Source organism: Chrysemys picta, chromosome 20 (genome assembly GCF_011386835.1).
Source record: "Chrysemys picta bellii isolate R12L10 chromosome 20, ASM1138683v2, whole genome shotgun sequence".
NCBI lineage: Eukaryota > Metazoa > Chordata > Testudines > Emydidae > Chrysemys > Chrysemys picta.
The window spans coordinates 13,568,903-13,588,997 of record NC_088810.1 but is presented as its reverse complement, the minus strand read 5'-3'; the positions used below and the strand labels follow the sequence as shown (position 1 = coordinate 13,588,997).

At 53.0% G+C, this 20,095-nt stretch overlaps 1 protein-coding gene across 1 annotated transcript; it reads left to right on the top strand.

Annotated features, from left to right (window-relative positions):
• The first annotated feature begins 12,712 nt into the window (after window positions 1-12,712).
• On the top strand, window positions 12,713-16,824 carry LOC101950845 (serum amyloid P-component-like). The gene is made up of 2 exons (XM_024111673.3): window positions 12,713-12,905; window positions 14,887-16,824. Exons 1-2 carry the CDS (start codon window positions 12,842-12,844, stop codon window positions 15,507-15,509), a joined length of 687 nt encoding a protein of 228 aa, XP_023967441.1. The 5' UTR covers window positions 12,713-12,841; the 3' UTR covers window positions 15,510-16,824.
• The last annotated feature ends 3,271 nt before the right edge of the window (window positions 16,825-20,095 follow it).

Below are 20,095 nucleotides of genomic sequence, written 5' to 3'. Positions count from 1 at the left end.
GGAAAAGGGTTATAACTAGTTATTTGGTCTCTTTGCTCAAGAACATTTCCTAAGTATATGCACTGATGAGATTAAGAATAGTTTATGGGATAAATCTCTAAAATCTATGCAAGAAATGGCCACGCAGGCTGATGCCTTTGTGCAAGCCCAGATGTCCAGTGAGCACGTCACAGAAGGAGGGGTACAAACCCATTGCAAAGGGGGATCCTGTTTTACCCATGAGAAGAAGGATGTTGGTTGGGAGCCCAGGCACTCACAACCCCTGCTCCCCCCAGAATTGTCCCCTCTTTGAATTCCCCATCACAAACCTCCTGTGAAGGAGTGGGGTCCAAGAAAGTACTTTCAGGGTAACTTTACTGAGCACCTGAGGAATCAGTGCCCTGAGCTAAAAGAAATTAAGCCCCATCCAAGCCATAATAATGCAGCTATTCTTAACACAGAAGCCCCAGAGACACCTACAGTTCACCTGATGAGTTTGGTTAGGACTGACCCAGAGAGGGTAGATATGGAATTGATTAAGGTTGCCAGAGCAAATAACAAGGAGTGCATAGGGTGGAGAAAGCAACAGAGGGTCCTGTGGCACCTTTAAGACTAACAGAAGTATTGGGAGCATAAGCTTTTGTGGGTAAGAACCTCACTTCTTCAGATGAAGAAACTTGCACAAATACAGACAGGCATCTGAAGAAGTGAGGTTCTTACCCACGAAAGCTTATGCTCCTAATACTTCTTTTAGTCTTAAAGGTGCCACAGGACCCTCTGTTGCTTTTTACAGATTCAGACTAACACGGCTACCCCTCTGATAGGGTGGAGAGACACTGGAGCCCAGGTCTCTTTGGTCAAGTGGAGCTTCTGGCAGTGAGAGGACAGAAGATTCCTGTACCTTTAGCCAAAGTGTATGTGGAACGGGGTAGTATCCCCGTTGAAATGCTTGTTAGGAATGATATTTTGCACATGGCTAAGGCTAGTCATGTGGTAACCCACAGCAAAAGGGCATATTGTATTGGGATCCCAGAGGGGAGTGGTAAAGTTCCAGAGACTTCTGTGGGGGTGGGAGGGTGGGGATGGAAGGGGATGTCTCTCAAACTCCTCTGCAGAAGAAGGAAGCAGTGTGTTTCTAGGTGTGGGAGGGGCTGAGGCTGGTTCCTGCATGGCAGAGAACAGCAGCAAAATCTATGAGTCTATGCCAGTGTTACCATTTGGGTTAATTAATGCAGAAGCCACTTTGCAGAGGCTGGTCAACCAAGTGTTAAATGGTTTGCAGAGCTTTGCAAGGCCGTATGTGGATGACATCGCAGTGTTTACAACACTTGTGCTGTCAAAGGTTCAAAGCAGCAGGACCAGTCATAGAAGCCTGTGAAATTGGAGCAGCCAGAGTTCTGTATGTGGGACCCTGGGTAGGGGGAGATCAAATATCCCCTGATCCCTTAAAAGTTGAAGTCATTGTAAATTGACCTGTACCTCACACCAAAAAACAGGTCCAATCTTCCATAGGTCTGGTAAACCAGTCCAGAAGGTCAGTGCGTGGGTTCAGTGACATTGTATCTGCAATCACGGATCTAGTTAAAAAGACAAAGCCTGACCTGCCACCAGTGGCTAACCTACTGCAGCTTTGAAAGGGGGGAGGTGTGACAAAATACACCCCTCTGTTCACATCCGACACACCGTTGTAATAATCTTTGTACAAAGAATGTCTTGTGAGATAGCATTTGAAAACACAGAATTTGCTGGTCAGAATTGTTGTGTAAAATACACATGGCAACATTGTATGTAAAGTTATAAGTAAGGCTAAGATTTAGTCAGGGTATTTTTAGTAAATGTCATGAACAGGTCATGGGAAATAAACAAAAATTCACAGCCTGTGACATGTCCATGACTTTTACTAGAAATACCCCTGGCTAAATCTTCGTTGTTCCTAAGGTGCTGTTGCTCTGGGAGGCCCCTGGGCACTGCTGCTCTGGGGGCCCCTAGGAGCTGATGGCTGGCCCCTGCTCTGGTGGCAGGAACAGACTGTCTCTGGCTACATACTGACCTGAGGCCCCTGGGGACTGCTCTCCAACAGCCTCCGGGGCTGCCCACCAGCTGCTGTTCAGCACGCCCCCGGGGCGGCCCCTGGAACCACTGCTGCTCCGGCCATTCCCTGGACGGCCCCCGAGACTGCTTAGCTATTTTAGGCCTTGGAGCTAAGAAATGCTGACATTAGTAAGTAACTGAATCATAGAATCATAGAATATCAGGGTTGGAAGGGACCTCAGGAGGTCGTCTAGTCCAATCCCCTGCTCAAAGCAGGACCAATTCCCAACTAAATCATCCCAGCCAGGGCTTTGTCAAGTCTGACCTTAAAAACCTCTAAGGAAGGAGATTCCACCACCTCCCTAGGTAACTCATTCCAGTGCTTCACCACCCTCCTAGTGAAAAAGTTTTTCCTAATGTAACCCTTCTGCCCATCTAAGTTGGCAGCAACAAGGGCCGGGTTCTGTATCTAGGGGTTCCGTTTCAATAACGCAATGCAAAACTGGCTTGAGCCCCCACCCAGTGACCTGGGACAATTACATACCACCCCTGGGTGCCTCTAAGAGGCAATACTTCCCCTCTCGCAAGCACGGAGTCTGAGTGTAACAGAAAATGTTTAATAACATGAGGTAAACGATATCAGCATTAAATTGGAAAAACACCACAAACAGGATTCATAACACAAACCATGAGCAAAAAACCCACCCCAGCAAATTGGGCTCTGTCCTTTCCCGTTGGTTCTTGAAACCAGCAACCCAAGGATCACCAAAGTCCCAAAAGTCCAACAACCCCCCAAAGTCTCTGTCCCTGGTCAGTGCAGCCCCAGAGTTCAAAGGGCGGGGGCGCGCAGGGTGTTAAGGGGCACCTTATGTGATCCGAAGCCGACCGGCTGCCTCTCCATGGGGTTCCGCCGCAGCCTTCACCACGAGCCACTCCTGCTGTCCCACGAACTGCTCTGGTAGCTGCTCCGCTCCGCTCCCCAACCTGTGAGCCTTGGGCCGCTCCCACAAGGCTCTGCTCTGCTCGCTGCTCCTCCATCCACTCCACTCAGCTCCGCTCCAACCATCCCCACAAGGCTCCACTCTGCTAACTGCTCCACCAGCCACTTAGCAATAGAACTTCAGGCTCCCACACTAGTTAACACAGCACTCAGTGATCTGAGGCCTGGTCTACACTACGGGTTTAGGTCGACTTTAGCAGTGTTAAACCGAATTAAGCCTGGACACGTCCACACAACGAAGCCCTTTCTTTCGACTTAAAGGGCCCTTTAAACCGGTTTCTTTACACCACCTCCGACGAGGGGATTAGCGATAAAACCGGCCTTTGGCGGGTCGGAATTGGGGTAGTGTGGACGGAATTCGAAGTTATTGGCCTCCGGGAGCTATCCCACAGTGCTTCATTGTGACCGCTCTGGACAGCGCTCTCAACTCAGATGCACTGACCAGGTAGACAGGAAAAGACCCGCGAAGGTTTGAATTTCATTTCCTGTTTGCCCAGCGTGGAGAGCACAGGTGACCACGCAGAGCTCATCAGCACAGGTAACCATGATGGAGTCCTCCCAGGATCGCAAAAGAGCTCCAGCATGGACCGAACGGGAGGTACGAGATCTGCTCGCCATATGGGGAGATGAAGCAGTGATAGCTGAACTCCGTAGCAGTAAAAGAAATGGAAAAGTATTAGAAAACATCTCCAAGGCCATGAAGGACCGAGGCCATAACAGGGACACACAGCAGTGCCGCGTGAAAATTAAGGAGCTACGGCAAGCTTACCACAAAGCCAGAGAAGCAAACGGAAGGTCCGGGGCAGAGCCGCAAACTTGCCGCTACTACGCGGAGCTGCATGCGATCCTAGGGGGTGCAGCCACCACTATCCCAACCGTGTGCTATGACTCTCTCACTGGAGAAACACACAGGGAAGACGGTTCGGGGAACGAGGAAGATGACGATGGAGGTACTGTAGGTAGCTCACAGCAGCAAGGAAGCGGAGAAACCGGTTTCCCCAACAGCCAGGATATGTTTGTGACCCTGGACCTGGAACCAGTAACCCCCGAACTCACCCAAGACCCTCAGGGCACACAGGAGACCTATGGTGAGTGTAACTTTGTAAATATTTGTAAGCATTACAAAAAAAAAAGCAAGCAAGTCTGTTAACGTGTATGGGGTTGGAGCGGAAATCCTCCAGGGACATCTCCAGAAAGCTCTCCTGGTTGAAATGGGGTGATTTTATTAAGGGGGACATTCAGAGGCGCCCGTTCCTGCTCTTCTGACCAGAAATGTTCCCCGCTGTTAACCATGCGGTGGGGGGAGGGGTGAAGTGATCATCCCAGAGAATCGTGTGTGTGTGTGTGGGGGGGGGGGGGGTGGTTTACTTGTGTTTGTGCCGCATGTTAACCGGGAAACCGCAGCCCCCTCCTTTTACATTGAAACCCCATTTTAAATGGACAACCCAATTCATCCTTGATATGGGAAATGCGCTGCTGTTTGCAACCTTTCCCGCATGTTAAGAAGGTTAAAAAAGCCAAAACACTGTGGCCTACGATGGCTGCCTGCAAGCCGAAATATGCGACCTTGTAATGAAAGAGTGTACCCATTGTTCCCTAAAATGTGTCTTTTTTAACCACCTCTCCCTTCTCCTCCGCCAGCTGCAAATGTTTCTCCTTCGCAGAGGCTCGTGAACATTAGAAAGAGAAAACGTAAGACGAGGGACGAGATGTTCACGGAGCTGCAGATGTCCGCCCAGGCTGATAGAGCACAGCAGAATGCGTGGAGGCAGTCAATGTCGGAGATGAGAAAAGCCCAATATGAATGAGAGGAGAGGTGGCGGGCTGAATCGCGGGAAGAACAGAGCAAGTGGCGGGCTGAAGACGATAGGTGGCGTCAGCTTGCAGAAAGACGGCAAGAGGCAATGCTCCGTCTGCTGGAGCATCAAACTGATATGCTCGAGTGTATGGTTGAGTTGCAGGAAAGGCAGCAGGAGCAGAGACCGCCGCTACAGCCCCTGTGTAACCAACAGCCCTCCTCCCCAAGTTCCATAGCCTCCTCACCAAGACGCCCAAGAACACGGTGGGGGGGCCTCCGTCCACCCAGTCACTCCACCCCAGATGATCGCCCAAGCATCAGAAGGCTGGCCTTCAATAAGAGTTAAAGTTTTAAAATGCAGTGTGTCCTTTTCCATCCCTCCTCCCCCACCCATCCCAGGCTACCTTGGCAATTATCCCCCTACCTCTGTAAGGAACTAATAAAGAATGCATGAATGTGAAAAAACAATGACTTTATTGCCTCTGCAAGCGGGAGGGGAGGGTGGGGTGGGGTGGTTGGTTTACAGGGAAGTAGAGTGAACCGGGTCGGGGGGGGGGTTTCAAAGCTTCTCTGATGTGCACCGCGCCCTGCTGTGCTCCTCTAACCGCCCTGGTGTCTGGCTGCGCATAATCAGCGGCCAGGCGAGTTGCCTCAACCTCCCACCCCGCCATAAATGTCTCCCCCTTACTCTCACAGATATTGTGGAGCGCACAGCAAGCAGCAATAACAATGGGGATATTCTTTTCGCTGAGGTCTGAGCGAGTCAGTAAGCTGCGCCAGCGCGCTTTTAAACGTCCAAATGCACATTCCACCACCATTCGGCACTTGCTCAGCCTGTAGATGAACAGGTCCTGACTCCTGTCCAGGCTGCCTGTGTACGGCTTCATGAGCCATGGCATTAAGGGGTAGGCTGGGTCCCCAAGGATCACAATAGGCATTTCAACATCCCCAATGGTCACTTTCTGGTCCGGGAAGAAAGTCCCTTCCTCCAGCTTTCGAAACAGACCAGAGTTCCTGAAGACGCGAGCATCATGTACCTTTCCCGGCCATCCCACGTTGATGTTGGTGAAACGTCCCTTGTGATCCACCAGGGCTTGCAGCAGCATTGAAAAGTACCCCTTGCGGTTTACGTAGTCGGTGGCTTGGTGCTCCGGTGACAAGATAGGGATATGGGTTCCGTCTATGGCCCCGCCACAGTTTGGGAATCCCATTTCAGCAAAACCATCCACTATTGACTGCACATTGCCCAGAGTCACTACCCTTGATATCACCAGGTCTTTCATTGCCCTGGCAAATTGGATCACAGCAGCCCCCACCGTAGATTTGCCCACTCCAAATTGATTCCCGACTGACCGGTAGCTGTCTGGCGTTGCAAGCTTCCACAGGGCTATCGCCACTCGCTTCTCAACTGTGAGGGCTGCTCTCATCTTGGTATCCTGGCGTTTCAGGGCAGGGGAAAGCAAGTCACAAAGTTCCATGAAAGTGGCCTTACGCATGCGAAAGTTTCGCAGCCACTGGGAATCGTCCCATACCTGCAGCACGATGCGATCCCACCAGTCTGTGCTTGTTTCCCGGGCCCAGAATCGGCGTTCCACGGCATCAACCTGCCCCAGTGACACCATGATTTCCACATTGCTGGGGCCTGTGCCTTGTGAGAGGTCTATGTCCATGTCAATTTCCTCATCACTCTCGTCGCCGCGCTGCAATCGCCTCCTCGCCTGGTCCGGGTTTCGCCTTGGCATGTTCTGGCTCTGCATATACTCCAGGACAATGCGCGTGGTGTTCATAGTGCTCATAATTGCCGCAGTGATCTGAGCGGGCTCCATGATCCCAGTGCTAGCTATGGCGCCTGGTCAGAAAAAAGGCGCGAAAGTAGTATCTGATGGACCAGGAGAAGGAGGGCGGGAGGGAGGGAGGGAGGGCCGAGTGACGACATGGCGTACAGGTACAGGAACAGGGAGAAACACGAACAACTGTCACACAGAATGGTCCCGCCAAAGATTAAACTGGAAACCCTGGGCTTAGCAGGCCATTGATTTCACGGAGGAAGGGGAAGCAAATGAACACAGAACAAATCTATTTTTTACATCTTAAGGTGGCAGCCGACGGTGCAGCATGAGTGACAGCCATACCAGTATGACGACGATGGGTACCAATCATAATATACCATCATCTGCCAAAAGGCAAGGGGCTGCTGCTGTGTAGCAATGCAGCCCCACGTCTGCCAGCCCCACGTCCGCCAGCACCCAGCATCGCCCTCGGCCTCTTCTGGGTGCTTAGCAGACAATACTGGGCAATTGGCAGAAAATAGTATATTACGACTGGTAACCATCATCATGAAAACAGTAGCATGTCTGCCCAGGTGGCCATAATTGACAGCCATACCAGTATGATGACGATGGGTACCAGTCATAATATACCATCGCCTGCAAGGGGCTGGTGCAATGCAGCCCTACGGCTGCCAGCCCCACGGCTATCACTCATGCTACACCGTCTACCGCCAAAAGGCAGTTAGCAGCTGCTGCTGTGTAGCAATGCAGTCCCACGTCTGCCGGCACCCAGAGGACCTATGGTGACGGTGAGCTCAGCTGAGCTGAGCGGGCTCCATGCTTGCCGTGGTATGTTGTCTGCACAGGTAACCCAGGTAAAAAGGCGCGAATGTATTGTCTGCCGTTGCTGTGACGAGGGGGGAGGGGCCTGACGACATGTACCCAGCACCGCCCGCGACACTGTTTTGCATCATCCGGGCATTGGGATCTCAACCCAGAATTCAAAGAAAAGGCGCGAACCGCTTCTCGGCTCTCTGAGCTGTGGCGCAAACGTAGTATCTGACGGACTAGGGGAAGGAGGGAGGGGGGCCGAGTGACGACATGGCGTACAGGCACAGGGAATTAAAATAAAGAACGGTGGCTGTGCATCAGGGAGAGACACAAACAACTGTCACAGACTGGTCCCCCCCAAAGATTAAACTGAAAACCCTGGGTTTAGCAGGCCGTTGATTTGACGGAGGGAGGGGGAAGCAAATGAATACAGAGCAAATCTATTTTTTTACATCTTATGACGACGGTGCAGCGTGACTGATAGCCCTCGGCATCTTTCTGGGTGCTTGGCAGCAAATACGGGGCGGTGTATGACGATGGTCTTCAGGCCTATTGCACAATCGGCTGCTCAGGGAAGACTCTGCTAACATACGATGATCCGACTTGTAATAGGATGGCTAACAGTCGTAATACACCATTTACTGCCAAAAGGCAAGCCCCACGGCTGCCAGCACCCAGATCACCGATGAAGGCTACCAGTCTACTGCACCATCTACCGCCAAAAGGCAGTTAGCAGCTGCTGCTGTGTAGCAATGCAGTCCCCACGTCTGCCGGCACCCAGAGGACATATGGTGACGGTGAGCTCAGCTGAGCTGAGCGGGCTCCATGTTGTCTGCACAGGTAACCCAGGTAACCCAGGTAAAAAGGCGCGAATCTATTGTCTGCCGTTGCTGTGACGGGGGAGGGAGGGGCCTGACGACATGTACCCAGAACCGCCCGCAACACTGTTTTGCATCATCTGGGCATTGGGATCTCAACCCAGAATTCCAAGGGGCGGCGGAGACTGCGGGAACTGTGGGATAGCTGTGGGATAGCTACCCATAGTGCAATGCTCCGGAAGTCGACGCTAGCCTCGTACTGTGGACGCGGTCCAGCGACTAGAGCACCTAGAGCATTTTATTGTGTGGACACACACAATCGGCTGTATACAACCGATTTCAATAAAACCGGCTTCTATAAATTCAAACTAATTTTGTAGTGTAGACATACCCTTAGTTCTTAGTAATTTAGCTCTTTTGTGATTTCAGTTCTTAGCAATTTCAGCTCATAGTAGGGGAGCCCCACTGCTAGTACACCATTGGCCCAAAGTGAATTCAGCTCCGCAGTCTGTAACTAGACTCCTAATAGAGTCAAAGTTAGTTCTGATATTCAACCATGGAGAGAGGGAGTAGTACAATTAGTGCTTCACACCCAGGTGGACCAGGACTAGGCCATCAAGTACAAATACCTGTTCCCATCCTGGTTTTGTAACCCATACCCCTTGTCAAGCAAGTGCTACTTAGGTAATGGTGAAGGACTCACTCAGTCCTTCTGTCATACAACAGTTCCACTGGCCTTGATTCACAGAATCAGGGTAACAAAACTTTATTCTTCCTACCCCAACAACAGAGAAAACTGGGGATCCCACACCAGCCAAAGTAACCACTTTCAGTTGCCATTGTTTCATGCCAGGCGAGTGGGTGTGCCTATGCAAACAAGATCAGCCCCTGGAGTTCTTTTCCACACTCGCCATAATTCACCACCAGGTGTCAGGGTAGAGCTCATCCTGACTCTGCTTACACTAATATATATCCAAACTAAACCTCACTCACTGCAACTTGAGACCATTACTCCTTGTTCTGTCATCAGGTACCACTGAGAACAGTCTAGATTCTACGACCTCTGTGACAGACTCTCAGTCTTAGTGATAAGATTCCCCTGTCTGGTGTTATTAACCCATGTTCCAAACTCCACAGCCCTGCTCAGGCAGAAGTCGGCAAACAGGCCTGTCCTACACAAAGGAATGAGTGCTTGAGCATTTAAGCACTAAACAGATTTATCAAGCAGGGAGGGAAATGAACAGGTGAGGAGAAGCCAGCCGGGAACATCCTGTCACATCAACTCTTTGTCTCCTAGTGCCCAGCTGGAAATGTTTTTCAAGAGAGGGACTGAAACTATAAAAAGGAGAGACAAACAACCCAGGAGACCCCCCTGTCTCTCCCTGCCCATTGCAATCACTGCACCTGAAATGACAAAGAAAGCATTAGTTGGACTCTGGGGCAGGGGTCCTGATCTACAGGGTTTGGTCAGTACGACTGCTGAAAGCATGTGGAGAGAAACGTTGCCTGAATTTGATGGAGTGGTTAGGTTAGGCATTAGTGAACGTCTTGTCTTTATTTTTCTTGTAACCATTTCTGACTTCTATGCCTCATGACTTGTACTCACTTAAAATCTCTCTCGTAGTTAATATGCTTGTTTTACTGTTTTATCGACTCCAGTGTGTTTAAATTGAAGTGTCTGAACAACTATTTGAGATGATAAACTTGCATATTCTGCCCTTTCAGGAATAATGGACTTAATATATTTGAACTGTCCAGAGAGCAACACAGGACGTACATTTCTGGGGGATATCTGAGACAGGGGATGTGTTGGGGTCACCCTGCAGTATAACCCAGGCTGGTGAGCGCCAGCATGTAACCCAAATGTGGCTGGCAGGCTGCAGTCACAGATACTAAGGCTGTGGCTTGCATGCTGGACGGCTGTTTGAGAGTGGCCCAGGTGGGAGCTGCTTCAGCAAAGCATAGCCTTGCAGGCAGGGGTCACGCAGTCTCCCATTGGTCTGGACTGTGCCCTGGTATGTCACAGGTGGACCCTGCTGCCATGCAGTGCAGGGAGGGGGGTGCTGCCGTCCTTACTGGGGTTGGGGAGGAAACTCCCAAGACTATCTGAGCTCAGCCAGTGCCTGATTGGGCTTCCCTCCGCACCTAAACGGAAAGGTCTGTGTGTTCCCCAAGGGATCCAACGATGCATGTGCCATCCTGTCGCTAAGGCTGCAGCAGAGCTTCACCATGTGCCTGAGATCCTTCAGCCAGCTGACCCAGCCCTACGGGCTCTTCTCCTATGCCACCAGGGACACAATGATGAGCTCCTGCTCTGCTGGGAGAGCCCCACCAAGTATCAGATGTACATGGGCAGGGAGCCCCTGACGTTCAATGTCCCATTGAACAGCTGCAGCGCCCAGTGGGAATCCAGCTGTCTGACCTGGGACTTGCCCACGGGGCTGGTGCAGGGGTAGTGAACAAGCCAGACTTAGGCAGGAAGGGTGCTGCTGAGGGCTGAGCCAGTGATCATCCTGGGGAAGGACCAGGACTCCTCCGGGGGCTCATTGGATGCCGATCAGGAGTTTGTGGGGGAGATAGCGGAGGTGAACGTGTGGCACTATGTGTGGTTGCCTGAGCAGATGGGGCAGCTGCACAAGGAGAGGCTCCCCAGCCCCAGGCCGGACAGGACAGCCCTGAGTTATCAGCTCCAGGCTAGGGGCTGACAGAGCCCACGGGCAGCCAGCACCCAGGAACCTGGCATGGGGAGCAGTAGGAGGGCCCTGAGAGATGGAGGGAGCCACCCAGCTGCTGAGCCCTGGACGCTGGGAGCAGGGGAGATGCTTTTACAAGTTACTTGGGATTTTGGGTGTCTCGTTTTTTGGGACATCTGGAAGGGCCCAGCTCCAGAGGGGGCTGAGCAATCTGCTGCCAAGAGCTGGCCCTTCCAGGGGCCCCAAATCACTCGTCGCTTCTGAAAACTTTGGCCCTTGTCTGGGCCCGTTTGTGCCTGATGGGCTTCTCCGGAGGCCCCCCATCTCTGTGTCACTATCGAGTCCAATGAAGTGCGAAAACCTGCCCGGGCTTCTGCCGGAAGGACTCCAAAACCAGCAAGGGGATGGAGGGAACGGTCTGCTGGGAAAGGACAGGAGTCTCCCATGTGGAGGCTGCGAGCTCCCCAGGAGGATGGGGAGATGGCTGGGGATGGGCCCTCAGCACAGCTAATGCACTGATCCCTCTGCTGCACTAACCCCATGCCACTACCCCTCCACTGCTGCACTCGTCACCGCACAGAGAGCTGGGCCCAACCGGCCACTGGCCGTAGTAGCTCACAGTGAAGCCCTGCAATCCTGCCCCACCCCGGCCTTTCCCATTCCCGCTGCCAAAGCAGGGCGGCAGCCTGAGCCAGGGGCACGTTCATCTCCGCGCTGAGAGCTGCCTGGACACAGCAGAACCAGAGCCCAGCGCCGGGTCCCCGAGACACTGATGCCCCGATGTCCCAACAGGTGCAGGCAAAGCCCCTCCCAGGGCCGCTGCCTCCTGCCATGGAGACTAGTGCTCACTTTGCGCCACAGCCCTTGAGAATAGCAGGGTTGAGCTGGGTGAGATCCGCTTCCACCCATCTCCTGACAGAGCCAGCCAGGGAGCTCCAGCCAAGCCCCCCAGCACCTGGCCCGACCGCTCCTTGGTACTGCTGTGAACACCCCGTCAGCACCAGCACAGACCCTCCCTCCAGCACTGATGTCACCTGCCAGGGGCATGACATCACACGCCAGCCCTGGGACCCGGAACTGCTGCTTCCCAGAATGCATCAGCCAGGGAAGCGGCTGATGGGTTAGAAGCCACTGCAGTCTCCTGGCACCCAGCAGACAAGTCTGGTGGGGTTGTGGGGAGAGGGTGTTTCTGACCCTGGACGAGGGCCCTGCTGCGCCTGTACCCAGCACATAGTGTAACAAGGAGCCGTGCTGGGCAGGGCCATGGTGCTGTGGGGGTGATGGACACAGAGAGCATGTGAGCAGCCCATCGCCCCTTTACCTGACCTGGCTCTATTACGGCGGGTGGGGTTCCCTGTGGGCTGAGCCTCCCCTCCATCCCCCTCAAAAGCTGCTGTCCTGGAGACCATCCCATAGCCACGGTAGGCTGGAGGGTGCTGTGGCTGGATGCTTTGCCAGCAGCTGTGAGAGCTCTGGCCCCGGGGCCAGCACTGCAGCCACGGCTGTGCCAGACGCCCTGCATGGCTGCATGTGGCTGGCCGAGCCCTTTCCTCCCTCCTGCCCTCCCCCCCCACAACGGGAACAGCCTGTCCCTTCTCGGGAGAAGCTGTTGAAAGTGCGGCTGGTGCCCTGTGTGCAGCTCTAATGAGTAACTGCCAACGATCGCCAGCCCCACAACCTCCCAGATCCACCCCCTGCATCTGCAACTCTGACTGCACCCGACCTGCAAATACTGGAATATTGTTTACACATAGATTCTGCTGCCGTCACCACTAGGGATATAAATTGGGGCTGGTCCCTCTGGTCCATGCATTTGGGGACTGGCATTGCCTGGGGGCAGGTTTCAGGGCAGAGCAGTCCAAGACCTCCCACCTCCCTTCTCCGCGTTCCTGCCCCTCTGGGTCGCTCTGCAGGTGAAGAACATGGAGAAGCTGCAGTTTTGGCTCCTCGTCCTCACTGGCTTCTCAGGAGCCGTCGCCCAGACAGGTAGGGGTAGAGCAAAAGGCTGAAGGAACTGGGTATGTTTAGTTTGGAAAAGAGGAGATTAAGGGGGAGTATGATAGCTGTCTTCAACTACTTGAAAGGCTGCCATAAAAAAGACGGAGAAAAGTTGTTCTCTCTTGCCACAGAGGGCAGGACAAGAGGCAAAGGGTTCAAACTACAGCATAGCAGATTTAGATAAAAAACTTCCTAACGGTAAGAACAGAAGGACAATGGAGCAGATAGGGAGGACGTGGAAGCTCCTTCACTGGAGGTTTTCAAAAGGAGGCTGGAGCCATCTGTCTTGGATGGTTTAGCCACAACAAATCCTGCACCTTGGCAGGGGTTAGACTAGATGACCCTGGTGGTCCCTTCTAACCCCATGGGTCTATGATTCTATGGAGGATGCTTCCAAACCCTCTTCCTGGCTTGCTTGTCGAGTGTGTGGGGAGGGGACGAGCCGGGCTGGGTGCTGGGACCCTCACTCACTCAAGCCCCTCTGCTGCAGTGGGCCTGGGTGCTGGGGGAAGTTATGAGCTGTCTCTGCAGTGACAGAATTCCTAGGTTCTTGGCTCAGCAGCTCCTGGCACTGAGAGCTGCAGAGAAACAGGGGAGAGAGGAAAACAAGGGAGGGAGAAAGGAGGTTGGAGGAGGACAGGGCTCCATGGGGCATCGGCCAAAGCACCCACCTCCCAGAACTAAGTCTCATTGCCAGATCTACTGCACAGCCTGAGACAGAGGTGCCTGGGCAGAGCTGTGGGTGGGAGGAGGCCAGGGCTGGGATAGCAGGGGGCTGCGGGTCGGGATTGAGGGGCATCGGCAGAGCTGTGTATAGGGCCCTTTGCAGAGCAAAAGCAGGGGCCTGTGGATTGTGGCCGGTCGCCCTGGGCAGATGTGAGCGTGTGCGTGGCTGGGAAGGGGTGTGAATGTCCAGGGGTGGGAATATCAGTTTTTCTGCAGGCCAGGGCTGGGGGGCAGCCCAGACTGGAAGGGCAGCAGGTACCGAGATCAGGGTCCCATCTCTGGGCACAGCGTGAGAGGGAAGCTCGCTCTCTGTCAGCCCAGCCTGTCCCTCGCCGGCCAGGACTGAGCCTCCTGTCTGTGAACCTGGCCCAGGTTCCCTCCAGCCTCAGCAGGCCCAGGACCAGCTCCTCAATTGGTGCAAATCAGCAGAGCTCTGGTGACGTAACTCATTGCGCCTCTGGAGCTCTGGCACCACATGTATGAGAGGCTGAAATTTCTTGCTCCCGAGCACCCAGGGACATAAGGAGCAGCTCCCTTTCAGGGAGCAAACAGCATCACCCCTCACAGGGCATGTTTCACCAGGGGATCCACAAGCACCATGCAGATGAGCAGGGATGCACTCACTGATGGCCCCCTCCCCCAGCAGGCAGCCATCAGGGGGCAGGACCCAGTGGCTGTTTGTGCACCCCCTGCCTGAACCGCCCTCCCGCACTCTGCACCCCCTCATAGAATCATAGAATATCAGGGTTGGAAGGGACCTCAGGAGGTCATTTAGTCCAACCCTCTGCTCAAAGCAGGACCAATCCCCAGACAGATTTTTGCCCCAGATCCCTAAATGGCCCCTCAAGGATTGAACTCACAACCCTGAGTTTAGCAGGCCAATGTTCAAACCACTGAGCTATTCCTCCCCCCCAGCTGCACCCCCTGCCCGAATCATCCCCAGCACTCCCCAACCAAACTGTACCCAGCACCCCCCCCAAATCCCCACCACAGTACCTCCATCCCCCTGCCTGAATCACCTTCTGGGGTCCACCCCATGCCCCAACCCCCCCAGCTCTGTGCTGGGCTTGGTGGGGAGCGCTCTGCTCCTGAGTCGCTAGCCCACTTCCTGCGGGGCTGGCAGGGCAGCCAGGCCTCCTGCTTGCCCAGCCCTGGGGCAGTGATGGGGCAGGTCAGGGCAAGAGCCAGGTTGTGATGCTGGCACACAACCCAGCCTCACTGGCCGCCTGTGTCTCCCTGGCAGATCTACACGGCAAAGTGTTCGTGTTCCCTAAGGCGTCTGCAACTGCCCACGTCCTCCTGAAGCCGAGGCTGGAGCAGCCGCTGCGGAACGTCAGTGTGTGTCTGAGATTCGGGGGCGACCTGACCCGGCCCTACAGCCTCTTCTCCTACGCCACCAAGGCCATGGACAACGACTTCCTCCTCTTCAAACCCAAGCCCGGGGAGCTCAGACTGTACGTCGGAGGGGAACTCGTCACCTTCAAAGTCCCAGAAAGAACAGACACAAGCACTGGGTGGGTGCATGTCTGTGCCAGCTGGGAGTCCGCCACCGGCATAGCCGAGCTCTGGGTGAACGGGAGCCCCTTACCCAGGAAGGGGCTGAAGAAAGGCTACTCTGTCAGCAACCAGGGTGTGCTTGTCCTGGGGCAGGAGCAGGACACCCCGGGGGGTGGGTTCGACATTAATCAGTCGTTTGTTGGAGAAATCACAGATGTGTACATGTGGGACACTCTGCTCTCCCCGGATGAAGTTAGCCTTGCCATGAGCAATGGGGTCCTGCCTCACCTCGTCCTTGACTGGAGAACCCTGAGCTACGAGACCAAGGATTATGTTGTCATTAAACCCAGCCTGCTCCCAATGTACTGAAGGCCCAATGCTGCTTGGCTAGTGGGGCCAGAAAATGGGTGGGGGCGCAAAGCAAGGAATTGTCTGTATCACTGTGGTAATGTAATCGACCTGTTCGGCCTGCGATGGGAAAGAGGCAGGTGCGCTCCGGAGATCTGCACATGGACCTGGGACCAGGGAGTGTCTCTCGTCCATCTCCAGCTCTGACCCCAACTCCCACTGGGACCTTGGGGAATCACATGGGCCAGATGTACGAGGGTGCTCACCCTGTAACAGGGCCAGCCACCCCCGAGCACCCCCTTGGGGCCAGGGGTGGCTATGCAGTGCCCTGTCTCAGTTTCCCCTCTTGGATTCTAAATAGCTCCCCAAAAGCCTTTCATGAGTCCAATTACAAACAGCCCTTTTTGGGTCTTGTTTATGGCCTTAAAATGCCAAAGGATTCAAAGAGCCCCCCCCCCCAGCTTAGCCTATGAGCAGACCTCTCTACCTGCCTTGTCCAGCGCCCCATGGCTCCACCGGGTCTGCAGGCAAAGCCCTTTGCTGGCCCCCCAGCCTCCCCATGTCTCTCAGGGTCCCTGCAGCACACCCTCTGCAGCATCTTTGCGCCATTTCCGACTGCGATCAGCCCTCCTTCCTGAGGGGGCTGTTCGCTGCTGCAGCTCTGCCTGGCTCCCTGCCACTGCCCATGCCCCCCCGTCTCTAACCCCTCTAACCAGGTTAGTCACATGGCTCCTCTCCCCTGGAAATGGCCGTGTCACAGGCTGTGGTCATCTCCCTCGAGGGGCAGCCACCCTGAGGCACACCTGTGTTTAGCTTTTGAGCACTCACCCTTCCCTCCGGTGAGATGCTGATGGCAGCACTTGCCTCCCGAGGAGTTGGGAGGCAGGACCTGGGAAGAACTGCTTTGTGAACGGTGCCCAAGGGATTCAAGCACCCGAGTCCCAATCAGTTTGTGCCCAGATTGTGCCCAGCCAGAGTCTGTGATGTGCTTGGAGCACGGCAGTGCTGGGAGTGCCAGGGGCCTTCATGGTCACCATAAGCAGAGCCTGCCAGAGCAGACCAGCTCCGTGTGTCCAGCCTGATACGTTCCTGGGTTAGCACAGTCGCTGGAGACGTTTCCCAGCCTGTGTACGTCAGTGTCTCCATTGCTGCTGGGTGGGCTGGGGGGCATTCTAGGTACTAGGCCCAAGGAGCCCCACGATTACCCTGCTGCCTCTCCACTGGGCTGCCTAGGGCTGAGTTTGGAATGTTGTGGTCATCTGTGTTCTAAGAGACTGTGCCATTGTCCCAGGGGCTTGGCGCCCTGCTAGCCCCAGTAAATGACTCTTTCAGCTGAGCTGTGCGTGTGGTTATTGTTGACCTGCAGGGCCCAGCGACACAGGTGCTGTGGTCAGACCTCTTCTAACACCTGTTAGTGCCCAGACTGGGAGAGAACAGGTGGGCAGGGGCTCGTGGCGCCAGGCCTTGTGCAGGTGGCTAAAGGGGGATCTGAACAGTTATCCACGCTGTTTCTTTGGTTGCCAGGTGCCCGCTTTACAACCAGAAAGTCCGGTCGAAAGGGGACCTGACAATGTCCAGTCAGATGTACTGAGCGGACATCAAAAGGACAAAAAGAAGAACAGGAGGACTTGTGGCACCTTAGAGACTAACAAATTTATTAGAGCATAAGCTTTCGTGGACTACAGCCCACTTCTTCGGATGCATATAGAATGGAACATATATTGAGGAGATATATATACACACATACAGAGAGCATAAACAGGTGGGAGTTGTCTTACCACCTCTGAGAGGCCAATTAATTAAGAGAAAAAAAACTTTTGAAGTGATAATCAAGCTAGCCCAGTACAGACAGACAGTTAGATAACAAGTGTGAGAATACTTACAAGGGGAGATAGATTCAATGTTTGTAATGGCTCAACCATTCCCAGTCCTTATTCAAACCGGAGTTGATTGTGTCTAGTTTGCATATCAATTCTAGCTCAGCAGTTTCTCGTTGGAGTCTGTTTTTGAAGTTTTTCTGTTGTAATATAGCCACCCGCAGGTCTGTCACTGAATGACCAGACAGGTTAAAGTGTTCTCCCACTGGTTTTTGAGTATTTTGATTCCTGATGTCAGATTTGTGTCCATTAATTCTTTTGCGTAGAGACTGTCCGGTTTGGCCAATGTACATGGCAGAGGGGCATTGCTGGCACATGATGGCATATATCACATTGGTAGATGTGCAGGTGAACGAGCCCCTGATGGTATGGCTGATGTGATTAGGTCCTATGATGATGTCACTGGAATAGATATGTGGACACCAATTGGCAAGCAGGGCAGCTGCCGAAGAGGAGCAGACTGCTGATCGGCAGGCAGGGCGGCCGGCAAAGAGCAGCTGCGATAAAGTGCCTGGGCAGCAGAGTGAGTAAGGTGCCAGAGTGGGCGGTGAACTCCGCAGATGCATCTCTGAACTCTGAGTCTGCACTGACCAAGGATAGCAACTGTGAGTGGGGTGCAGAGGAGGGACGGACATGTTAAAGGGACTTTTGGTTGCTGGACTTAAGAACCTGAGGGGAAAAGGACACTGCCCAACTTACTTGGGGGGTGGGTATTATGCTCATGGTTTATGTTTATGAACCCCAGTTGAGGTGTTTTCCCAAATCAATGCTGAGTTACTTCCCTCCTTTTATTAAAAGTTTCTTTGCTACTCTCAGACTCTGTTTGCGAGAGGGGAAGTATTGCCTCTTAGAGGTGCCCAGGGGGTGGTGTGTAATAGTCCCAGATCACTGGGTGGGGGCTCAAGCCAGTTTTGTGTTGAATTGTTGAAAAGGAACCCCTAGATACTGAACCCAGCCCTTTTTGCTGCCACTACTGACTGTCAGAAGGGTTACAATAATATAATATCAAAATAATGAATAATCTATTAATAATACTGTGACAGGTTGGGTCATAGAACCTCCCTTGGGAACTGCCAACTGATGTGCCAAGACTATTTCTGCCCCTGCTTGCCCTGCCAGCCTCGGACCCCAGCACCCTGTCTTGTTGAGCCAGACACACCAGCACAGACCCAGGGTCTGAACCACGCGTCCCACTGCTGTAGACTTAGCTGAAAGCAACTTAAGAAGTGTTCCTGTTTTTAACGCTCAGATGCCCAACTCCCAATGGGGTCCAAACCCCAAATAAATCCGTTTTACCCTGTATAAAGCTTATATGGGGTAAACTCATAAATTGTTCGCCCTCTATAACACTGATAGAGAGATATGCACAGCTGTTTGCCCCCCCCCCAGGTATTAATACATACTCTGGGTTTATTAATAAGTAAAAAGTGATTTTACTAAATACAGAAAGTAGTATTTAAGTGGTTCCAAGTAGTAATAGACAGAACAAAGTGAATTACTAAGTAAAATAAAATAGAACACACAAGTCTATGTCTAAGAAAACTGAATACAGATAAAACTTCACCAGTTCCAGTAAGCTTCCTTTTACAGACTAGTCTCCTTCTAATCTGGGTCCAGCAATCACCCCTGTAGTTACTGTCCTTTGTTCCAGTTTCTTTCAGGTATCCTTGGAGGTGGAGAGGCTCTCTCTTTAGCCAGCTGAAGACCAAATGGAGGGGTCTCCCAGGGGTTTAAGTAGACTTTCTTTTCTGGGTGGAGACCCCCTCCTTTCCCCTATGCAAAGTCCAGCTCCAAGATGGAGTTTTGGAGTCACATGGGCAAGTCACTGCTTACCTGCTGCCTTGAACGTCCTCATGTAGACTTCTAATGTGGATTGGAGCCTCTCAAGATTAGCTGTCTCTTAAGTGCTTCTTGATTGGGCACTTAATTTGCACATTCCTTTCTCAAGAAGCTGACCAAATGCTTTACAAAGGCTACTTAAAAATCAAGCCACTGCCCAGCCAATATTCATAACTTCAAATACAAAAATGATACATGCATACAAATAGGACTAATAGATTACAGAGAGATGTTACATGACATATGTAGCATAAACATATTCCAGTTATATTATATATACATTCATAAGAATATTTCCATAAAGCCTTGTGGGGTACACCGTCACAAATACAATACAATATAAAAGTAAATTGAAATGAAAAAGTCAAACTGAGCTAAACTATTTCATGTTGATTTTTAATCTTTTTAGAAATGTGTGCTTTTGCTATCTAGCCAGAGGTGAAAGTGGGCCGGTATGGGCCAGTACGGCATACTGGTAAGAAGTGGCTGCTGGTACCGGCCTGTACATAGCCCACGTTAAAATGCTGCCATGGCAGCGCTTTAACATCGCTGCCCCTTTTACCGCCCCCCCCCCAGTGCTGCTGGCGGGGGGGCGGGGGAGGGCAAAAGGGGCAGCTGCCCCGGGGCCTGGCAATTTAAAAGGGCCCGGGGCTCCCAGCTGCCACTGCTACCGTGGCAGCGGCCGGAACCCCGGGCCCTTTAAATCACCACCAGAGCCCTAGGCGGTATGGGCCGGGCAACGTGGAAGGGCTGGCTGGGGGAGGCTGATCCCAGCCCCACCCCCTCCGCCCAAAACCCTGCTCCTTCCGGGGGCCCAGAGCTGGGCCCCTGTACTGGTAAGTATTTTATCTTACTTTCACCCCTGGGTCTAGCCAAGAATGTGTCACCCAC